At 45.5% G+C, this 23,866-nt stretch overlaps 3 protein-coding genes across 3 annotated transcripts; 1 reads left to right on the top strand and 2 right to left on the bottom strand.

The window, feature by feature from the left end:
* Positions 1-4,117: 4,117 nt before the first annotated feature.
* GATC (glutamyl-tRNA amidotransferase subunit C) lies at positions 4,118-6,000 on the bottom strand. The gene is made up of 4 exons (XM_042053917.1): positions 5,869-6,000; positions 5,429-5,595; positions 4,944-5,047; positions 4,118-4,565 (listed from the first exon to the last, which is right to left on the bottom strand). Exons 1-4 carry the CDS (start codon positions 5,965-5,967, stop codon positions 4,534-4,536), a joined length of 402 nt encoding a protein of 133 aa, XP_041909851.1. The 5' UTR covers positions 5,968-6,000; the 3' UTR covers positions 4,118-4,533.
* A 9-nt stretch (positions 6,001-6,009) lies between these two features.
* Positions 6,010-7,573, top strand: TRIAP1 (TP53 regulated inhibitor of apoptosis 1). Its single transcript, XM_042053919.1, has 2 exons — positions 6,010-6,219; positions 6,941-7,573. Exons 1-2 carry the CDS (start codon positions 6,073-6,075, stop codon positions 7,022-7,024), a joined length of 231 nt encoding a protein of 76 aa, XP_041909853.1. The 5' UTR covers positions 6,010-6,072; the 3' UTR covers positions 7,025-7,573.
* A 1,730-nt stretch (positions 7,574-9,303) lies between these two features.
* Positions 9,304-10,997, bottom strand: LOC121676888 (cytochrome c oxidase subunit 6A1, mitochondrial). Its single transcript, XM_042053918.1, has 3 exons — positions 10,849-10,997; positions 10,399-10,541; positions 9,304-9,571 (listed from the first exon to the last, which is right to left on the bottom strand). Exons 1-3 carry the CDS (start codon positions 10,949-10,951, stop codon positions 9,491-9,493), a joined length of 327 nt encoding a protein of 108 aa, XP_041909852.1. The 5' UTR covers positions 10,952-10,997; the 3' UTR covers positions 9,304-9,490.
* Between the last annotated feature and the right edge of the window lie 12,869 nt (positions 10,998-23,866).

Here is a 23,866-nt window from a genome sequence, read left to right on the forward strand (position 1 = left end):
TTTTCATATTCATACAGTGTAGTTACCTGCTCAATCTCATTCAGAGCAAAAGTAACATAACTGCAAGCAACCCTTTGCTTTCGCAAACTCTAAGGCAGCCTCAGATGTTGGGGTCCCTCCCCCGCCGTGTAGCCCTGGCAGAGGGGCCCTGAGGGCACAGACATGGGGTTTCCCTGCCCCTGCTCAGCCTCGTTCCCATTGGTTGGTTTGTGTTCCCTGCGCGGGCAGAAGGACCCTTGGTCCCGTGACTGGAACAGTTCCTCGGCAGAGCCCCGGCCATGTGGCTGGAGAAATAAACATCTCTCTGGAACAGCTATCAAGAATCTGTCTGTCCATATATATTTCCTTTCCACGGGACTCCTGGTTTGGTATATGCGTGTTGCAGTATCCCCACTGCAACATAATGGTGGAGAATTGAGAGCAGAACGATCCCCGATCCCTAAGCGACTGATTTGTGTGAGTAAACCCTGGAAACTTTGGATTCCTCTTCTTGGTTTTGCTTTGCTATTCCATATCTAAACTATGGAGGAACCGTGGGAAGACTCTTGGCACTCAGAGCCGCATATGGACATTTATCTTAAACTTAAAATGATTCTTGAACAACGATTTGTAAATTTTAGCTTGATTCAAGCTCAAAAAGAACTGAAACACTTCCTGGCATGGTTGTTTAAGAACTTTTTCTGTGTTTCTTGGGATTTAATTCTTACGAAGGGCTTTTGGAAAACCGTTTGGACACAGTTAATACTGGAGTCAAAATATATGCCGATGGAAGAATATTTTCGTGAATATTATTTAATTACTGAGACTGTTGAGCAATGTCAGCTGTGTCTTGGCGAAGGGAAGCCTGGCGCAGGGACCGTGCGGCCCAGGCCACGTGCACCGAGTGTTCTGCGAGCAGCAGCGAGGCAGTTCCCGCGTGCGGGTGGAGCCACGCGAGCCGCAGTGTCGGTGGCGGAGCGAGGTGCGGCGGGAGCGGCGGGACCCGGCGGGACCCGCACGGCCCAGCACAGCGCGTGGTGGAGCGAGCCCTGTGAATGCCCGACCGAGAGGGGCGGCGCGCGGGCGGCGGCTGGCGGCGGTGGCGGTAGAACGGAGCCGCGCCCAGCCGAGACGCGCGCTGGAGCGGAGCGCGGGGGGGTTGTCGCTCGGGGGCCCAGCCGAGACGTGGGTACAGCGCCTGGCAGCGGCAGCGAAGCTGCGACCAGAGGAGGCGACGCACGGAGAACTGAGCGGCGCGGCCCGGCCCGGCCCAGCAGCTCCGACAATTCCAACACAGGAGCGACTGAAGGAGAGAGCAAAGACGCAGCGAGACAGAAAACAGCAGCCACTCGGAAAAAGGAAAAGATCATAGTAACTAAGACCTTAGGGATAGTAAAATGGTATAATGTTAAGCAAAATTATGGTTTTATAACAAGGTGTGACAACCAGCAAGACATATTCGTGCATAGAACTGCTATTAAAAAGAATAACCCTGAAAAATGCATCCCAAGCTTGGGAGATGGAGAGGTAGTGGAATTCAAAATTATACGAGGTAGAAAAGGGTTACAAGCATCGCAGGTCACTGGGCCTGATGGTGTTCCTGTAAAAGGCAGTATATATGCTAAAAATCGTAGTCATGTTAGACAATATCTCCCTTGTAAACCCCCCCTACAGTCTCCCTTTCCTAATCCCACCTTTCCCTTTTACCCTATGTCCTATTACCCCCAGTGTATTCCCAATCCGTTTTTTCATCCATGGTTTCCCTCACAAAACCATGCTTTTGCCAATTGTTTCCCCAAAAATCCCTTTCCAATGCCGAGTGGGGGATGAAAAGGGGGAGGGAAGAAGTTAAACCCTCTCCTGCCTCAGTTTCCCCACAAAGCATGCTCAGAGAGTCCTGTCTCCCTTCTGTCAGCCCTAAGATGTTCCACAGAATCTGACTGGACATTTAAAGACTCAGGAGGGCGGCTTGCTTTGTTTTGAAACTGTTCTTGTTATGTTTATCCAGTTGTTTTCATTCTCCTTTTATTAAAATAAAACGGGTGAGGTGTTGGGGTCCCTCCCCTGCCATGGAGCCCTGGGAGAGGGGCCCTGAGGGCACAGACACGGGGTTTCCCTGCCCCTGCTCAGCCTCGTTCCCACTGGTTGGTTTGTGTTCCCTGCGCGGGCAGAGGGACCCTTGGTCCCGTGACTGGAGCAGTTCCTCAGCAGAGCCCCGGCCATGCAGCTGGAGAAATAAACATCTCTGAAACATCTAGCAAGAATCTGTCTGTCCATATATATTTCCTTTCCACGGGACTCCTGGTTTGATATATGCGTGTTGCAGTATCCCCACTGCAACGCTCAGAAGAATATACTGCCCCCAGAAATATTGAAACTGGATAATGTAATACTTTTGTCACTCTAGAATATCTCAGGAGTAACTCCTGACTCCCAGATTTTAGCATTCCAATTAGGAGAGATACAGTTCACAACTTTGTGTGCTAGAAATCTGAAGAAATTTTGAATGGTCTTGCGGCCACAGTAAGTAATTAATTTACAGAACTGTGTTCAGTATCTGCAGCATTTGCAGTAGTTCTTTGAGTATTGGACAGTTTTGTGCTGACAGAATGGAACCATTTAACAATCTTCCAAGTGCTTACACTGAACTTCAGAAATACCCATGAATCTCTGAGGAGGTGGTTGTGTTTGGTAGCTGCAGGCAAGTTTCTCTGCATTTATTAAGAAATGGTTTGCTGAAGGAACAATTGCAATGACGACTGCAGGAAACGTCAGTGTGGGTGAGATACATGTCATTAATGAGAAACATTAAAGCCTGAGATACATGGCTTTACAGAGAGACATTAGAGTCCTACTTGTTAATCAAGAATATAAAACTACAGTTTCCCTCAGGACAGAGCTGCAGGGAAATGCAGAACAAACACAGGAGATGATAGCTGGGGTAGAGGAGGTGCTTAAGAAATCTGGGTAATGGATAAGGCATATGAGATTCCTCTCACAGATGGAGGTTAGACTGTAAGCACTTTTCGCGTGAGCTGTTTTTTTAGTCTGTCTTGCACAATGTATCACTGTATTAATAAAGATTTTTACTGGGGCTCCTAGTTAATACCAAAACATAAAATAACCATTATTAGCAATAAAACAATTTCCATTTTCTTTTTCTTTCCACAAAAGTGAAGCAACCCCACATTGAAATTTTCTTTGTAAACCTGGGATTTATATGCAAGGGCTTCCAATCCAATTTTATATGTACAGATTTGTGGTGGTGGAAAAACGTTAGCAGGTTTAAGTGAGGTTATCTCCATGGTCTCCAGAGAAACTGGATCCATTTACTGAGTCCTGCAGTGAATGCAGGTGAACCAGCACATGAGGGGTGTCTCTCCCTCTCTCAAAGTGCAGCCAGGGCCCAGTGGGGTTCAGCACCATCCCGTGGGGCTGAGCACCACCACATTAGACCCACTAAGACACTGACTCGTCCTGCCCCACAGGCAGCTCATCCGCCGTCTGTGAGCTTTTCTGTTTTGGTGGTTGCAGGTGTCTGAGTCAAGGTTGCAATGCCCTTACTCGTGTAGTTGCATCAAACCCCTTCATTAAGGAAATGTGTGTTTTCCACTTCAAATGCAGTTTGGGCTGCAGGGAACAAGCATCAGGCAGTCTGTTCTCTCCCTGGAGTGTGTGGGAGCAGCACTGAACTGGCAGTTTTAAGTTTGGCCTGTGCTGCATTGGGAATGTGGAATCATCTTGTCCAAATTGTTGGTTTAGCTGGTGCCTTTAAATAGTTACTTGATGCTATTTTGGGTTAAAAGCTCCTGCAGCCATGCAGTTCACTTTCAAATTCCTCTTCCTTCTTCTATGTAAATAATATCGTCCTCATTCTCTCTGGTGGTCAAAGGAGGAGGCCAAAATGGATAGAACAAGGGGGAACTTCTCAAAGCGGGAATTATCTGCTAATATGATTGTGGTATCAATCATATTGATTGATTGATAGTCTTTCCTTGTTATGATTTATATACACATTATAAATTTCTTTTAGGCTGAGCTTGTATATTGGTAAAACTTCAGCATTTGCAGGGTCTGAATCTTGACAAGTCTGACACTAAAGCAATAATACAGTGTTACAGCTTTGCAGAGGATTGGATTAGTGGTGTTAAACAAAGGCTTTATTTTAATACCACTGAAAGAATTCAGGTATCATAGTAATTACATGTTTTATGCATATATGTGACTATATTATGGATGCTTAAACAAATAATGAAGTAATTGCACAGAGTGGGACAAGGGTTTGTTCTCACCTCCAGACAGCAAATTCACTTTGCCAAATAAAAGCACCAAGGTCATCTGCCATGCTGCCTTCCAGCTGCACAGACATTGAATATTTCAGCAGCACTACTAGACTTTAACATCTTCATTCTTCTGTCTTGCAAGTGCTCTTTTGACCAAAAGGTGTGCCAGGGTGTTTCAGCTGTGACTGCACAAAACTTTGCTTTCCCAAATAAAATACTGAAAGGGCATTTGGGCTCTGGGCTGTCACTAAAAGCCCTGCAGAAAAGTGTCTCATTCTTCCAGCTTTGGTAAAGGGATGTTACCTGAGAGAAAACAAAAAACAAGTTGTGTGGGACCAGCTGTAAGTTACCTTGTGGGCAGGACACTCTGGCACAGAAGTGCTTCTCCAGTTTACTCCATGTACAGGCAGCTTAAATATCCTGAGAAAGTCAGGAAAGTAAGTCCTGTCTGACTTCCTCTAAGGAATTTCACAACATGTGCAGAACTTCAGAATCAGGTCAGCCTCTGTACTGCTTCTGGACCAATAAATTGCACATTATTTTACATAGATGGCTACAGCAATTTATTTTAGTACTCCCTATTATTAACTAGTATTTCTGAAAGTAAATGCAGCTATGGCAGGTTATATTCTTCAGGTTAATTCAGGTGAGATTAAGAGATTTTTGTAAGAAAGTCAATACCTGGTGGAGCTACAAAGTACTCCTCTACTTTCTCTCTGGCATTTTCCAGCAGGTCTTTGGTGCAGTTGCCTTCTGTCACATCATCTTCTCTAAGATACAGACATCTGAAGGACAAAGGTTACTGGCTGTCTTTCAGCTATTCTGTAAATATGAGGTAGGAAGGGTGGCTTATGTCTAAACCTGGTTTTGGTCTCTTAAATAAACACTTCGACAAGTACTGGAACATTTTGAAGCACCCAAGAATGCCACTAGCAGGTATTTGGGGAGCAGGGTGACAATTAACACAGATTAAAGAACTGAAGTTCACCTTCACTTTGCTCACACATAAAAATCATGTCCCAGTGACAACTTTATCCCCCACAAAAGCACAGTAAGACATTCTGAGCAAAGTGGCCACATGCATCATGATTCCCAGGGAAAAAAGGTCACAAAAGCTAACAGCTTGATGCATTAACAGATAAAAGGAGACTGCTGTGATACACCACCTGTCCTCCAGCACTGAATCCATCGGTTCCACGCCGTCGGTGTTTACTTCACGAAGCTGATCAGCAAACTGGACAGCTTTCTGCAGCCGCTCCACGGCCTCCGAATCCCGGAAATCCACCAGGGCCAGGTGCTCCAAGTGGTCCAGCACTTCCACCGACACTTTCTGCTGCACAAAAGCACCAATATGGACAAAAAAGTCAGAAATTAACAAGTTTAATAGTGCTACTTTCTTTTAAGAAATAACTTATTATACGTCAAACCCAGAGTTTACCAAAAAATCCTAAAATCGTTAAGGGTGGAAAAGACCTTTAAGGTCATCAAATCCAACCTACTGGTAGGGACCCGCTGGTTCCTGTTACTTTCGTGGAAAATTAACCCTTGTTTTATCCTGTTTCTACTGTCCTGCCTCGCGAGGGGCAAACCGGCTCCGCGGCGGTACCTGCGGCCGGTGCCCGCTGTGCCACCTCGCCGGGCGTGAGGGGCGTCGCGGAAGGGCCCGCCAGGCGCGGAGCCACCGCTCGAGGGACAGCGCTCGCATTGCGCCACCGCCGCGTGACCTCACATATCCGCGCGTGGCGTCACCCGCGCGCCGGACGCGCGTCACTCGGCGGCGCGGCCGGCCCGTCCCGGCGCGGCCGTCGCGATGAACAGCGTGGGCGAGGCGTGCACGGAGCTGAAGCGCGAGTACGACCAGTGTTTCAACCGCTGGTTCGCCGAGAAGTTCCTCAAGGGCGACAGCGCCGGCGACCCCTGCGGGCAGCTCTTCAAGCGCTACCAACTTTGCGTGCAGGTGCGTCCGGCCCCGGGGCCCCGGGCCCCCTTCGCTCCCTGCCCGAGCGTCCTTCCCCCGCTCTGACCCTTCTTACCGGCGTGCTGGTACCCCAGGAGCAGCCTCAGCCTTCACCAGTGACCCCGACACGCAGCTCTGGGTTTATCTCGCCCTTTGTCGGTCATGACATGGAATATTTTACAGGTGTCTCCTAATTTTATTGTACGTAAGTTCTTAAGGCTGCTTCTGTAGAGGCTGCAGCACGTTTCTGTTGTACGATCCGGACTATAGTTCAGTGAGTTCTCAGTACGTCCTTCATTAACACTGAAGCTTTATTCAAACCAGCTTTAAGACTACTTTTTCTAGGTCATTTCTTTTTAGATAATTTCTATTCAGGCAACAAGCGATAGGACAAGAGGTTATAGACTTAAGCTGCACCAGGGAGGTTTAGGTAGAACATCAGGAGGAATTTTTTCACAGAAGGGGTGATCAGACATTGGAATGGGCTGCCCAGGGAGGTGGTGGAGTCAGTGTCCCTGAAGGCATTTAAGGAAAGACTGGGCATGGCCATGGTCTGGTTGACGTGATGCTGTTGGGTCATAGGTCGGACTCAATGATCTCAGAGGTGTTTTACAACCTAATTGATCCTGTGATTCTGTGTTTTGTACCAAAGATTACATCATGTAGCCCTATAACGAAGCGTCAAGTTGAATTATTTGGTTTTCTTTTTTCCTCTTTTCAGAAAGCAATCAAGGAGAAGGACATACCCATTGAGGGCCTGGAGTTCATGGGCCCGAGTAAAGGAAAAACTGAAAACTCCTCTTGATGTTGGCTGTACGGGTGGAGTCACTAATACAAGCCTTTGGACTAAGCACCATCACCAGGTGTACCGTGGATGCCACCTGGAGAAGACCTTTGTTAACTCCCTTATAGGAAGTGAGAAATGTTCTCTGCTTGTGAAAACAAACAGTTAAAAGGAAAAAAAAGACTGGATCATGTGCTAACTGCTGCCTCCTTTCCAGTGAAAGTTGTTGGTGGTTCAGCATCTAATGGCTTAAAAATCCATGTGAACTAACTTCCTACTGAATGTAATGGGGGAATGGGTTGGAGTGGGCTGAGATAGTTTCTTTGTGGCTGATTTCTTTTGCTTATTTATATAACACTTGAAAGTGTTTAAGAAGAATATGGAGGGAGTTGATATACTTTGTGTCATCTCTATGCTGCTGAATTTTGGTGAAGTTGGTTTCATGTGATCCTGAAAGCTGAAGGGCTTAAGCACTGTTCTGTGTCAGCAAGAGAGATGGTTTAAAAGCACTACTGGACCTGCAACAGCTTGGCTAAAATAAATACAACCAGGTTATATTTTGTTCAAGTAGGTAACTGTGCAGTAGAGTCTGATTGTGACCTCTAGGAGTGACAGAGCTGGCCTGCTCAGAAGCTGAAGAGAAGACTTTTAATGCAGAGGTTACTTCAACCTTTTCTGAGGTACTGACGCAACCACAAACTTGAATTCTCTCTCCTTTAGCTTTACACATTCATGTGGTTTGATCCTCAGACAGGGATGGCGCAAAGCTTGCTCCCCTACTTAACACCAACACAGGTGAAAGAGTAAAAGATATTACGGCCTGGGGACAAAAGATCGGTCAGCTTCCTAATTCTAGAATTAGAGTGAGGAAAAAAGAAAGCTTCACTCTCTGCTTTTAATTTCTACTAATTATTTAAAGGTTTTACTTTTTAAAAAGCCTAAAAAAGGTGCAGTTCTCAAACATTATAGTTGGCCTGCCTGCACCACAGCCCCCTCACAGACCCCCACAGTTCTGTGGGCCTTGTGCAAAGCATCAGGAACTGCTGCAGCCTGAGGCTGTTGTTCCTATGTCAGTCACATATTCAGGTGAGCCGCACTCCTGTTCTCAGGTGCAGAGAGCTCCTAGTGTCAGCACAGGGGGTAAACATAGCACTGAAGAAACAAGCTGTTGGCAAAGTGCTGTGTCACTCAGATATAAATGAAAACAGTGATCTAAGGGAATGATCTATAAATAGCATTCTGAAGACAATTATGTAGGTTTTCTTTTTTAAGGAATAACACACAAAACCAGTTTGCTCTTCTGTGATCTTCATGTAGGGCTACATGTAATGTGATTTTGTCAGCTTTAAAACAACTGTGCCCATCAGTGCCTTGTACTTTCAACACAGCAAAACTTTTCTCAGCAATCTTTTACTGGTAAGCAGATGAAAAAAATCATATGGAAACATGGGGAAGGACATCCTGCAGTACCCACTATGAGATTCTCTCTTGCTATCCACCACTCCTTTCAACAGCAAGATGCCAAAGCAGCTGCTGCATTCTACCTTTTGGGAAGAACCAAATTAATGATAGCTGAGAGAGAGCTCAGTTTCATACCGTCCAAAAAATACAGAAGTTATAGAAAGAACTGGGAAATGGTTGACTTGTAGCGAGCAAAAACTTGAAAATTAAGGTTGTACTGGCACAGGCCCAGGCTGTTGGCTCATTAATCCCTTCTACTTTAAGCAGCTTCTGCATGACACAGTACACATTATACAGACATAAGCAGTAGAGCCAAAATTGTGTTTTCTTCTGCAAAACCTGTGTGAGAGACTTTGGTGCAGACTGCAGCTTTATGGAAAGCAGAGTGGTGAGCAAGATATGTGCTGATGTACCTGAAAATTTCAGAGCTTAAGGTGAACAGTGTAAAGGCAGAGCTTAGCTCAACATCTTTGCTGCCACTCCGTCTGCCAGAAGAACCAAGAGAAGACCACCTTCATGACTGTTAATAAATACTGTAAAAGCTGATGATGGAGAATGTGCTTCAGTATATATTGAATTTTAATCCACATATCTGTTCTGGCTGTGAGTTTAGAGTCATCAGCTAAACCAGGCATGAAGAATATGAAATTGATTCATGTCCTATGCCAAGTGCATTCCCGTTGTTTGTGTTATCAGACACAGGAACATATGTTAACATTCAGGCAGTCAACCCCCTTTGCTCATACACTGTGTCCTCTGGGAAATCTTAATGCTTTATGCAAACACTGAACTAAAAAACTTCTAAGAATTCAGGTTAACAAACAAAGTCAAATCCGAAATTCATGTCCAGAGTTGTTTATTTAAAGGACCCCATCACAAATACACATGGAGACCACCACCACTCAGCTTCATCACAGAAGAAATGCAGTTTCTGAAACTATGACCCCATGAAATGATGGATCCCACTCAACTTTCTCGTTCAAGATGGGGAGAGCCAAAGTTCTGGCTGTGGTCAGGATCTTGGTTTTAATCTTCATAACCAGTTGGAAGAGGGTTAGTGTGGGGATTGTGAAACAGAGTTTTATTCCCATCACCCCAGGGGAAACGCTGTTGAAAGAAGAAAGAAAATAAGCCAGTGGCAGCTCCTGAACAATCCCTCAAGCATCAGAAACCAAGAGCAATACAGACTCAAACATCAATTCTCCCAGGCCATTAGTGACAGAACAAGAGGAAATAGCCTCAAGCTGTGCCAGGGAAGGTTTAGGCTGGACATCAGGAGGAATTTCATCACAGAAGGGGTTGTTAAACGTTGGGATACATTGCCCAGGCTGCTGGGCTCACCATCCCTGGAGGTGTTTAGGTATAGACTAGAGGTAGCACTTAGGGCCATGATGTGGTTGACAGGGTGGAGATGAGTCACAGGCTAGATTCCATCTTGGAAGTATTTTCAAACCTAAATAATTTTATGATCACACAGCTCAACAGGCTGGTGAATTAAGCAAGCTGGCTCCCAGGACACAGGAAGCAAGAGTTGGAAAACTGTCTCCCTTAGCTGGCTGGGAGTCACAGTCTATAAACAGCACAGTCTTTGCTCTTACTTAAAGATCAACTTTAAGCTGTATTATGAGGACCCCAAGTTTGAGTATTTAGCATCTCCACTGCTAGCTTTTAGATCTGTATTAGTTTAAGTACAGCAGCTTTAGGACTGAAAACTTTTCAGCAAGACATTGGGAGGATCACTTTGGGGTGGGAAGGCCTGTGAATACCACGGGTACTTCATCAGAGCTGTGACAAACTTTTACTGCCTCAAAAACAGCCATGAGTTGATATCACAGCCAATGTAGCAAACGAAAAAGAAATGCTGTGACAATCTCAGAGGAAGCTCTGCAGCCATGGAGGAAACGAGGGCTCCTAAACATTGCAGGTGGAAGTACCTTGGTCCTGATCCTAAGGTGGGTGTAGGGCACAAACTCGGGCCTCTCGTGCTCCCCGTGCTGTGCGTTCAGGTAGGAGTTCAGCATGCACACGGCCACGCCGGGCAGCGCCACCACGAAGGTCAACGTCTTCCACATCCGGGCTGGGCGGGGGCAGCGGGACAGCAATTAGAACAACAATCACCATTTTCATTAGCATTACTGACCTGATAGCACGTTAAATACAATTAGCGCATTAACGAGGCGCTAATGAACGCTGTGTCCCACGCTCAAGCGCGTGTCTCCTCCCCGTCTGTAACAGGGATCCGGGCTCACGGTTTAAGCCCCGGTGCCCCGGCGGGGGCTCACACCAAGCGCCTGCTATGCCCCGTTCCCCCAGCGAAGGGCACCGGCTGTCAAGGGCAGCGCCGCGCGCCCTGGCTCCGCCCCCGCCCCGCAGAGCCCCGTTACCTCCGCCGCCCTCGTGTGCCGCGGCCGCCATGCCGCGCGCCGGGGGGGAGCGCGGGGCAGCGGCGCCGAGCAGCAGGCGGGACACCCGTCCGAGCGCCGCCATGTCCTCCCCGTCCGCACACCGGAACCGGAACCGCGCTGGGCGGAACCGACGGCGGCAGCGGCCGCGCTGACCTTGAACAGGGCCTCCCGCGCGCACGCGCCGGCCTGGGCGGGAGGGGCGGGGCAGTGACGTCACGCGCGGGTGTCCTGAGGGGCGGGCCGGCGCCTTCTTGGTGTTGAGGGCGGAGCGAGGCCGGTCGGGGTTTGTGGAGCTTGTGCGGGGGGCGGTGACAGAGACACAGACTCGCTTAGGTGGGTGGTGACCTCTGAGAGCGTCGTATCCGTCCTATGACGGAATATCACCGTGTCAACCAGACCATGGCACTTAGTGCCACGTCCAGCTTTTTCTTAAACACCTCCAGGGATGGTGATTCCACCACCTCCCTGGGTAGCCCATTCCAATGTCTGATCACACTTTCTGTGGAGAAACGACTCCTGGTGCCCAAGCTAAACCTCCCCTGGTGCAGCTGGAGGCTATTTCCTCTTGTCCTGTTCCTAGTGCCTGGGAGAAGAGGCTGATCCTCACCTGCCTACAACCTCCTGTCAAGTAGAGAGTGATAAGTAGTTAAAAGAGTGAGAAGTCCTGGGGATGTGAAGACAGGGAGAGCTGTGGGGATGTCCCAGGCATGAGGGGATCAAGGGGCCCCTCAAGTGGGGCAGTTCTGTTACCACGAATGTGTTTTTAATTACATGTATTCCTGGGATGATTCTATTGAAAAATTAACATCACTTGAATGAAGACAAGATTTCCAGGAAAAAAATAACAAATATCTAGGTTCTCTTTTAGTTCTTTATTGGAGCCTTATGGTTAGCTGTTTGACTTTTAGCAGAAGCTGTGTAGGTATAGAGTACATTTTTCAGCACTTAAAGCATCAAGCAATGATGAGGGTTCCCATGGTGGATGTAGAAACTGTAACAGCAGAAAAGCAAAGAAACTTAGCTGTTGTGAAGGACAGTGGTAGGGGCTGGTCTGAGAAGAATGACATGAAGGAATTGTGTTTTACTCCAAATAAGGTTCAGTTGTTGTTGGAAGGAGGAGGTTTGTTGGTAATGTGCACACCTTGGTCCCATGGAATTGGTCACTTCTCTTTTGCCAAGACCAAGGCATGCAGTGTGGCATGGCTGTTAGATGGTGGGAAGCTGTGTTTGCTACTGGGGAGCAGGATTTCTTTACCCTTTTTCACCTAGAGCAGGGCTTGTGTCCAATTTACTATATGGCATAAAGGAACGGTAAGATAGCCAGAACCTTGGAAGGCTGTTGTGAAACACACTTTGGCATGAAAATACTGCTACAGTTGTTTACTGTATCTGGGCACTGTAAACTGTTAAAAGTGCTTTGGTTTCTCTGTTCTTCTCTTATTTTATTTTTTAATTACAATTAGCTCTTCCAGTAATTTGTTTTAATATTATTTTATTTAATAAATAATTTTAAGGACAGCTTTGCTTCCATACTGAAAGAAGTTATTCCCAGGTGGTACTGTGTGTATCTGCAGAACTGTTCTGTCATCATGGACATGATTCATTTTGTACAAAACAGCCCTCAAACCACTGGGGCTTGCCATGTGCACACACACCTGCTTTGCTAAATCCACACTGGAGGTAGATTTTGCCTTTCCACACCTTCATCCTTTGGATTCGGGCTTATGGGACATCTAATATATCAGACTTTTAATTTAAAAGTAATTTGCATGTGTTTTTCGGGGGGAACAGAAGATCCGAGAATTATTTTGTACAATATTTCAGTGATGAAACCAAGATTAAGTTCTGTATCCTAAAGCAAATTTGTAGTGGGAGCTACATAAGCAAAACTACTCTTGTTTGTAGCAAAAAGAACTTTAAGTAAGCAACAGACACTAATGTTTACTATGAGAGAAAACAAAGAATCAGCAAAACAAGAAAACATCTGTCTAGGATGAGGAAAAATTCTCTCTAAAATAAAACAAATTTGTGAGATGTGCTGCTGCTGCAGCAGCCTCAAAACACAACATACAAGTGTTCAGCAGGAGGTGAGAGCAGCCAAGGTTTGCTTCTCCCTAGTTCTCTCTGACACCCTTACTCCTCCAACAGTCTGGAAAATGCTCTTTGGAGAAGGCAGTAGTGGCAACTCTTAGCATAACTGTCCCAAGTGCACCTTGTCCTACCCATGGAGCTCCAAGGGGCTAATGGAGAGCAACTGAAAATGGGGTTTGAGTCTGTCCTGAACCTGAGCATGGTAGGAGGTTCATTATAGTCTGCGATAGACTGATTTAAAATGAGTCTGTCTTAGTCTTTATAATTCCAACAGCTGTGATTAATCTCTGTATGAGGTGTATCAGGAGTCTAGTGGGTCTGATTCACATCTTTAAATGTAAATTAGGAGTGACTGCTGGAAGACACAAAATATTCCAGAAGAATAATTTCTTTTAGTTGAGGGAAGACAGGCAGGTATTGAAAGAAACCTAGATATTTTAAGAGTACTGTGAATAATGTTTTGATGTAGTTGTATGAAATGTGTTTAACTGTGCAATATGTGATGGTTATTATCACTGTGATGACTGCAGTCCTCCTGACAGCATGTGTTTTTACAAAGGTGTGTGGAAAATGAGTGAACAGTCAACTCTGGCTCTGGAGCTCTGTCTGAATTACTGACCCATGGCATGGGAAACCCCTCTTGTACTCACTATTGTGCCTTGCAGAAAGGGCTTCAGGTGGGTTTTCCCCAAGCTGACCTGAGGGCCTAGAGCTTGATTTAGAAAATAGCTGATCACCTTTAAAAATCCAGGCCTAAATCCAGCATTTTGAGGAATTTTCAACAGGTACATTTTTACAAAAGATCCAGCATCCCAGGAATTTTCTGAGTGCAGAAATGCTACAAAGTTATCTCTGAAAAAAAAAAAAAAAAAAAAGTCTATAAAGTGGTAGTATCCAGTTACCAAGAGAAGGGTGTTTCAGAGTAGTGGTGGGACAGGTGGAGGTCAGGCCAGAACTCCTGTAACCTGACTTGGCTGCCCAGTACTCCTCTCCTGCTGGGTGTGCAGCAGTGACATGTGACACTTTGGATCATGTCGCTGTTCTGTTTAGCACAATTTGAATGATTGCAGCAAGCTGGTAGAGGTGGAGTTCAGTAGAGGGGAAGTTGACACACTACGGTGAAAAAGAATGTTTGTTGTGCAAAAGCAAGCTCGGGTTTATATGGACTGTGCACAGAAATGCTTGTGGGAGCAGAAAGCTTTGGCTTTCAGGTAATGGTCCTAAATGTAGTGAGTTTTAAGAACCTCCATTCCACTCTGATTTAGAATCAAAGGTCACTTGCCAAAGACTCGTCTCTCACCTTTCTTTCTGTTACTTTTCCCAGCTGCAGTGGTGGGTGGCAGAGAGAGGGCACGGATACCAGCATGAGTCACGATGAGATGGGAGGGCTGTATCTCCGGCGCTCAGAGCAATGCCGGCCCGGCCCGCCTGGTGGCAAACTGCTTTCACTGGAAGTGCCTCTCCGTTCAGGTCTGGGAACAACAAAATGCGCTCTCTGGGATTGGAGGCTGTAATCTCATCCCCCAGCATTTTCGCGTTTTCAGGGCCCTGCTCATCCTTCTCGAATAGCAATATTGTCTCCATCGGATACTGTCGTAACAAACGCGGAATTCGTGCTGCAGAGATAGCGTCTGTGTCTCAAACTTCAGAGAGTTTCTGGGGGCAAAAGTTTTCTTCATCTTCTCCCTGTAGTCCTGGAATGGCAGAAATCAATATTCTGACATCTGTAAATCCTTTGTTCCCCTTTTCACCAGGGCTTTATCAGCTTTGGGAGGGAAGGATGGGGGGAAGAGGACGTTGAGAGAGCCATTGTCCCTTCTCTCAGGAATGATCTGGAACAACTATGCAAATCTTCATTTGAAGACCCTGGGAACTGGGGGAGGGCTTTAGCTCCGATCTCAGTGGGAGGGGAGCTCTGAATCCGTGCTCACACACTCCTGCCTAGTGCAAGGAGCTGGGAAGTCTTTTGAATGAGCAGAAGAGACATTTTGTGCTTTGTGCGCTCCTGTGAGGCTTCGCACTCTTTATGTCTCCTGATTTGTGCCTTTTTTTCTGCCTACTTCTTCTAAATGTTTGCATAAGAATTGGCGGGCGGGGGGGGAGGGGTGGAGAGAGAGAGAGATCCAAGAGCTGCGATTAGCAGCGATGAAGTCAGAAGGGTGCAGCACCGCTCCTGCCCCCCTCTCACACCCTGGAGTCTTCCACCAAGCAGTGGAGCAGCTGCAGTGGTTCTAACATACCTACATCCCGATTGCTAGCATTAGCATATGGCACAGGCACAGTTTCAGTAAAGCAAATGATTCAGCTGGTCAGGAGTAGTGGAGTAGAATAATTTGCAGTTGTGAAATTATCATTTAGCCAGGTCTTAAAAAGCCACCTCTTACAGGGGCAAAGACCCACAGAGCAGAACTTGCTTTGTGAATTCCTATGGTCTGTCCTGGCTTGGCTCTGAGCTCCTTGTCACCTGTTTTGTATTAGGGCAGGGTCACAGTAACTGCCAAGTTTCCTGGAAGTTATGTAGAGTCCTCCGCAGGCCTCATGGAAGGGGAGAGATCCTGACTTTGTAGCCACATGGATGAACAGGACAGTAGGGGAGGGATAGTTCAAATACATATCTAGGCATTTTTGTGTTTATAACTACTGTAAAGGCAGTCATAGTCCTTTTGATTTCCTGACCTTCATTTTCGGGTCATCTGTCTCGCTGTTTGTTTTTCAAACTTTGAGGGGTTTAATGTTCCAGAAAACTAAAAATTACTTTTGAGCAATGACAGCCCTGGAAAATGCAACACTACTCTCTCTCCCAAGCAGCTGAGAATATGTGGCCGTTTAAAAACCCCACCTTCTGTCAAAATCATAGGAACACACACCCTGAGACCTGAGTCTATGCTACCTCCCTCGTTAAAGCCAAAGCAGTGTAAACCACTGGTGTTTGTCCTCTAAGTACTTTACTGCTTTGTGGAGGGAAAGTGCATCACAAGCATGGTCTCATGCACAATTGGGTCTGAATCTGCTCTCGCTTTTCCATGTGTAACTCTAGAATGACTCAGCTGACTGGGGCAAACCCCTGGGATTGTGCTAGCTGGAAACCAGCCTGGATATGCCTTCTGGCTCCTGTAAGTGCCCCCAGCACCTGTGCACGCTCCCATATCCATGCAGATGCTTTTCTGAGTACACTTGTTTGCATGAGGGCTGGTGTGTGAATGCACATTCTTCTTACCCACGCCTCACATACGCATGCAAACACACATCCTCGAGTGCACACAGCCATTCCCTTTCTCTCATACACATTTGTGCACATACACAGACCTTTTTGAAAGCTCCTGTTTTCAGAAAGGTTTTATTTATAGGTCCTGCCTGGTTGTGAATGTGAAAGGGAGAAAGCCCCTCAGAGGGTTCCTTTCATGTGTAAATCAGCCTAGGCTGAGAGCATTGGGGTCACTGAGAGGAGGATTTCACTCTTAATTACTCAGAGAGAAAGCAGGCAGGGGACTTTCTCAAATTAACAGGGTTGTTCTCTGCTGGGGAAATTAGCTTGAGACGCCCAAATTTCTCTTGCATCAGACTTCGGGCTCTGATTCACAGTCCTCTTCTGCCAGTAGCAAGAGCTGTCTATGTGGCATTTGGAACAAACTATTCAGCTTCCAAAACAGCTTAGTTACTAAAGATGATTATGCTGACTCTAATAATTGGGTGTTCTTTTGAGACCAACAGAAGAGCTGACCTAGCTTGCTTTGTTTTTATGCTACTTTTATTGACAAAGATACTAGTCTGTGATACATATATCTGTGACTCTGTCTGAAGACCTCAGTATTCTTTCAGATCTGACAACTCACACTTCTCTGCCAAGTAGAAAAAGTGTCCAGAGATTAGTCCAGTGAGCAGCACTCTGAACTTGAACTTGAACTTGAAACCAGCACTGAATTCCCAGTTCAGCCACCGAATGCCTTTGTATCCTTAGCTGTGGAATGGAGTAATCTCTCTAGAATGGGGCTGTTAAGAACAAAAGTCAATATGTATTGTGATACTCTTGGTAATAAGGCTGTGAATGCCAAGGAAGACGGGTGTGTCTGAAGAGATGTATGTTTTTCCTGGGATGCAATACAAGCACGGGGATTCCTCTGCTGAAGTAGCAATGTCATCTTTCATCCCTGGTCATAAAACTGAGTCTGGAAACCTACTGCAGAGGTGAGAACTCCCAGTCACAAGTCACTGAGTTTTCTGGAGGGGCTTCAGAGTGCTTGAGGCACCACACACTAATAGGAGGTATAGCTGACAGGAGTTGCAGTTGCAGGGAAGAAATCTGTGTTGTCAAGTGCACACTCATACAAGCATGTGAGTGTGCACTTATATGTTTTAACTTCACTTGACAAAGAGAAATTTACACCTCCTCATCTGTACCTCCTTGTCATATATGGCCTCTGCTTTTCTGAACCGGAAATAAATCAGTTGAGGGCTGAACATTCCCAGCCCATGCACAAATAATCTCCTGAGAGCCTTGATTGGGGATTCTTGGAGCTGTGTTAGTTCAGATTGCCTGGGAAGGTGGAGGGTTTTATCTGGGAGCACCTGTTTGATGATGCTGGCTCATAGTGGTGGGAGCCATTGGCAGATGAGGTCAGCAGTCTGAAGTATCTGCAGAGGTCAGAGGGAAATGAATGGGTCATTTCTCTTGCAAATGAAGAGTTGCAGCCTGGAGCAGCCCTAGCAGAGCCCAGCATGTGGGTCCAGGCTGTTCCTTTTATGAGCTAATGGAAATGGGGCCCAAAAGGACTTCTCTGATGGAGTTCTGTCACAGCCTTTGTTATCTTTCCCTCCTGCAGCATGCACTGGGTATAGAATATGGATTGGTTATCCTGGCTACCAGCACAGTCAAGAAGATGAAGGTTTTATGGCTGCATAGAAAACCTTGGGCTGCAGGGTATCCTTATTGCCATTCCAGGAGGAAAGTCTTGGTTTAAGATGCAGAACACATGCATATTTCTGCTTTAGTGCTCTTTTTTTTACCCAACCTACACTAAAATGAGTAAATCTAAGGGCTGCTTTAAAATAATGCACATAACTGACTAATAGATTAAAAAGCCTGGATTCTTTTCTTCATTCTGGTGGCAAATTGTCAGTTAATCTGCAAAACCCTATGAATGCCTCACTTTTTCTGCAAAACACTGAAGAAAGGTTACTGTTAGCACTGTCTGTCAGTGAAATCTCTTTTAGTCTACTTTTATGCAACATTACTTTCTCTGAATCGTTGATTTAGAATTAATTTCAATGTTATATAAACAGTGTCAGTTCTCTCTAGCCATTTGCTGTTTTGCTTCTTTGCAGACCACCAGGGAACTCCTTTAGCTGTGACATTGTAATGGGAGGTGGAGACACCTCGAGGAGAAGGTCGACACAGACAACAGCAATTACAGTCAATAACATCTTGACTTGCCTCGATTACAGGTTTATGTGTGCTCTGTGCATGTCATCTTTCCTATGTACAGGTATTTGCAATGAGGCAGGACATGAAAATAACTGTTTCCTTAGTAGGAGCTCTAGGAGCAGCTTCCTATTATTATCATTGTCTTTTCACAGCCTCAGATAGAGTAGGGCAGGGTAAGGGTTTTAAGGGAAGGCAGCTAAGGTTGGAGTAAATGAGTTTTTTCTCACTGCTGTGATGTTGCAGCCATGACAAGCAGCTAGAAGTTAGAACAGCCCTGGGACTGCCAGAAATTACACTAAAGGGAAAAATGAACTTATGTTTAAATTTTACTTCTCAACCTCTGCTGTGTGTGGAGGGTTGTTTTTTATGGCTTTCATCTCTATTTTCCTTTAGAAACCTCAGGAAAACTGTCCACCCTTCAAATCTGTTTTGATGTGTTTTAAATGCATTATATGGAGCACATCCACTCTCAGTAGGTTGCAGAAAGAGGCCATAAAATCATAACACATCTTTGGAGGGGTAAGCTTGTTCTTTATTTCCTAGAAGCATCAGCCAGGTTTACACCACTTTGTGTAGGAAGAGCTGCATGAGAAGATGAATGTTCCTGAGGGCTCAGAGACAGTTTCATGTTTGGGGTAAGGCTGAAGTTAGCTGTGGAGCCTGTGTCCAGGCAGTAATTTGACAGCAGATATGGGCACACAGTAATGCAGGCTCTGAAAACTGCAGAAGCCTGCTGAGTTATTGTGAGGTGGAGGAGCTTTTCTGTTTGTGGGCACATGAGTCTGCCTGCCTCACATAACTGAGATGTAAAAGAGGCTGGCAAATTGCAGAACACTGATGGAAGGGGAGACAGGGGGCTGAAGAAGAGAAGTTAAGAGTGTGTAGACCAAGGGCTCAAGCCTAGTTGTGAATTCCTAGCACGTACTTGGTCTTTAAATGAAAACGTTTGTCAAGCAACATACTGATTTAATGTGGGAATTGGATAGATATCTGCAAAGGTTTTTTGGTTTGTGGTGTTACCAGAGGAGATTTAACAGAGAAAGCAGTTTTATTTTCTCCCAAGGTATGTATTTGTTCACATACCAAAACGATATAGGGCAGGCAGTATAGGTGACATCACACAAAGTGAGACACAGATGATACATATAATGTTTCTACAGATTTGGACTGATTGTAAATAGGGCATATAATGTGATTTCTTTCTGGTAGTGTCTGACCATACCATCAGCACCATTGTTGGATTATGCAGGGCCTTAATCAGCTGCACTTTGCTACACCTGGCTGCTGCTCTGTGTCCCCTGTCCCACAGACCCACTCCTCTTTTACCTGGGCGATGCACCTGGCATTTCCATTTTGAGCAGCACCTTTCTCGGACCCTTCATTGTGTTCTGTCACTGCACTGGGACCTCAGTGTCATGATGTAGTGCCTTGGCTGTACTCGGCAGTGGCTGTGATCAGGCTGCACCGAACTGCTGGGACAGATGCATTCCACAGAGCCCAGCCAGCAGCTCTGTCTGGGCTGTGTGTAACCCCTTTTGGTGCCTGTCGGGAATGTAACAGGCTCTGCACAGCAGCTTGGTAGGCAGTCCCACTACCACACCTCTAGCAGATGCACAGGCTTGTAGTATTTTTAGATTGGACCCTCATTTCAAGTTTGTTTTTGTTTATTTGTTTTCTTTTTTAAGCTTTCAAAAGCTTTTTCTTGGACCCTGAACCATTCCTATGCTGGAGTCTTGTGAATTAGTTACTAAGGACTCACAAGTTTTTGGTAGATGTGTGCACAAAGTAGCTACAGCGTTGGTCGTTCCTGTAAATCATTGGACTCTTCATAAATTTAATTCCGGGCTTTTCCTTAAAAGCCATCTCCCAAACTGGACACAAGACAATGGGCACCAGCAGGCACAGCTCCCAGTGAGTAGGATATTGTCACATATCCAAAAGCTTGGTGGGGAGGAGCAGACATTAGGTCTGAATTCATCCTGGCAGGAAGATTTGGCTGAGAGAGAAGGAAAAGAAAATTGAATGCAGCTCCAAGGAAACTGCTTTGGTTTAAAATGTTTCATTAGAGTTTTCACACTGGAAATATAAAGTACAGGAATACAATTACGTGGAAGACAAGCCACATTTAGTAGCAGTCCTGTATACTTTCAGTGCTCTATATGGAGGGAGACACAATATGTTCCTGGCCACCTCAGCAAAATTATGGGTTCCTCTTCATAAATGTGACTTTTTTCCAAAATATTTGATATAATTTGGAGGGGTTTCTAATCAATATTGATAAAATATGGGTTTTTTTCAGTAGACCGTTGCTCTCTACTGTATCCACGTAAACTTTGCAGGGCAGACTGGATTTATCGGAGCAGTGTGTCAGTGCAGCTGGGAACACTTTTGGGATGCTCACCTCACGCTTTTTCCCTTCCCCTCTCTGTCCGTCTTTGATTTTTCCTGGTGTAATTCAATGAGATAATCATGGACACCCTTTTCAAAAGGGTTAGCCTTTCCTTATTGATTCAACAAGTTTCCTTTTTGAAAACCGTTGTTATCTGCCACTTGGGCTTTGTTACCTCAGGAAGTTTCACCTGTCCATGCGGGCAGGGTTAGGAGTTTGGACTGATGCACATACCTGCAAGACCTGCCAGTGCAGGGCCATGGCAGATATCACCTGTGAGGAGGTAGGATATGGGGTACCAGTATGTCTTGCCTGTGTTCTTCTTTCGGGACATAGTTTGACCAAAGAACTGAGCAACTGAAATGTCACAGAGAAATATATGGTGTGGGTGGCTTTTTTTATGGGAAGCCAGGATTAGTTTACATTTGCTTTTTTTCTGGTTTAAGTTATAAGCTAAAAATTGGAAAGGCTTTGTCATTACATCTCAGTGGCAGTTTTCTTTATTCTAGCCTAGAAAGAAGGGTTTCCCAACAGACTGGCAAAACATGAGCACACATACAGTGCCCTGCAGAGGTAATTCCTTATCAGACCCTGAAACAGCTGAAGTACAGATTGTCAGTCTTGCACACTGTTAACCTCTGTGGCGTATTTGTACCCAGGTTCCTTTGTCAGCACTTTGAATAATTTTTATGTTCTCCCCTGGCTGTGCTGGGCAGTGTGTTGACAGGGCCCTGAGTGCACCAGCTGATTCTGCAACCTCCTACCCCTGTCCTACAGGTTTGGCTGCCTGTGTTTGAGGTCTGTCATGATACAGTGGAATGTAAGTTGGGATCAGAGTGCTGTGAAAAGAGCTGTCTGCCAAAGAGCTGGGAGAAGCCAGCTGGGGCCTCCCCACTTCCATTGGGAGCCATGGCACAGAGCTGCCCTTGTCCTCAGTCCTGATTTGGGATGGGCTGTAGGGGTGTTTGTGCCTGACTGTGGACCTGGCTGTGACTGATCCTGATGACTTCCTGGCTGGGCCTCAGACCTGGCACATCCCTGTGGGCTCACTGATCTCCTGGCTATATGTGGTCACTCTGCTCTTCTTGCTTGGTCACTGTGTCTCTGTACCCCTTTAACGGAGGCCCCTGCTGTCCTTGCTTCCAGCCCTGCTCACCTTTGCTCCTCAGGCTTCCCAAGCTCCTCTGCAGTGGCTGCTCTGCCCAGCTCCTGGCATGGATCACAGGACCTCTGTGTTTCTGAGACTCCTAGAGGGGGTGGGCAGTGATATGAGAGACATTATTGCTATGACAATAAGGAAGACATGTCATTAGCTTTGCCTCCCTTCAGCTTCCTGAAAAGCCAAAGCGAAATTGAGGTCTATCAGCACGAGCCTGGATGCCGGGAGAGCAGCCGGCAGGAGGAGCTCGCTGGACACGTCGCTGGATCATTCCCAGGAAGTCACAGACGCATGTTTCAAGGGCATCGCTTTAGATCTGCCTTCGTGGGACTTTCTTGCAGACAAACCAGCAGCAGCAGAAGACAGAGGAAACTTCGTGGTATTGCAACCGAGCAGCCCCAGTGATTTATTTAAAATTTTTTTTTAGACTTCTCAGCTTGTTTCTTCCACCATGATGCTTTTATCTGTCATTATTTTAGATACTTAAGGTATTCAGGAAGATACTGACTATGCCTTTTGGTCCTTAGAAGTGGCCAAGTGTTTTATTTTCCAAGAAAGCTAGTGTAAGATTTCTTGGACAGCATCCTAACCACGGAGTAAAGAATTCCAAAACAATATTTGTTTTAGCATAGGAAGATATCCTCCTGGAGTCCTCATGACCTTTGAGAGGACCTGCAAGCAAAAGGCTCTGAAATGTATCAGTACCACTCTGATTATTGGCCTGACAAAGTTGTTCAAATAGTTGCCTCCTTATATGCAGTTCACCTTTGTCTTCTGTGAGAAGTGGCTACAGAGGACAGTAGTAGCTCTTTTGCACAGCACAGTGTTTTCATTAGTTAGGTGCAAAGTATCACTCTGCTTCTTCGGGCCACTCCTGCAGCCCTAAATTTCACAACCCTCATGGTCGTGCCTCTGCACCACCTTTAAAAATAATTAAGATTTATTTTTTTAATTGGTGAATTCTTTACTTTTGTAAGTCTGTCCCTCATTTAGTTACTAAATGGGAACTGGGTGCCTTCTGGTCCTGAATGTTACTGTAATAATTATTTTGATTCTGAATGTGCCAGAAACTATTCTAATGCATATCAGCATAAATTAAGTCAATAGAGATTCTTCAAATTTATCCTGGTGTTCAAGAGAATGGAATTCATGCACTTCAATTTACAGCTTATTAAGTGATCAGAATTAATGAACTCACAATGACCTTTTCTGTTCTTGTTTACACATTTTCTTCCTATTCACTCATAATGTACATGATTTAGAAAAAGCAGAGAGTTGAAAAGGCAGCGTGTGGGTCAGATATGTCCCATGGAGCACAGCATTGTGCTTCAGGCTTTAATCATATTTTCAAAGCTGCAGTGTAGAAATGGCACCTCTGTTGATGCTCAGAAACCCAGCTTGATTTTTAGAACCCTCTCTGCATTCTGAAGGCTAGAAAAACATTTGTACTGAGAAATGGGGAAGGTTTTCTTCAGAGTCACTGGAGTTTAATAAATGCTGAACAATTCCTCCTTTTTGGTTTTTTTTTTTTTTTGTTGTTGGTTTGGCTTGGTTTGGTTTGGTTTTGGTTTTGGTTTGGGGTTTTGGGGTTTTTTTTGTTTGTTTGTTTGTTTGGGGTTTTTTGAGAGTTCTTTTTCAGTGTAGTACCATATTCAGCCTGGAGGCTGGGAAAAATACAAACCATCGGATCCATCTTTCCTTTTATTCTGAGATTTGGAAATCACTTGGGATGTCACCAAGAAAAACTCACATAAACCCTCTTTTTCCCAAGACCAACTGAAGGTTATTCCACTGTGATTCAGCTCAATGTTTGAATGATGAAAGTTTCCCTTTGATTTTCATAATGTCCAAGGCTGAACTTGTGAGGCTGTGTGCTCATCTGGTCATTGTTTCTCTCTGATTTCATGATATAGGATAACTTCTAAATGATTGATCT

This window comes from Corvus kubaryi, unplaced genomic scaffold, assembly GCF_017639235.1.
Source record: "Corvus kubaryi isolate FWS band 111438036 unplaced genomic scaffold, C.kubaryi_AGA036_p1.0 split1-37173, whole genome shotgun sequence".
NCBI classification, from domain to species: domain Eukaryota; kingdom Metazoa; phylum Chordata; class Aves; order Passeriformes; family Corvidae; genus Corvus; species Corvus kubaryi.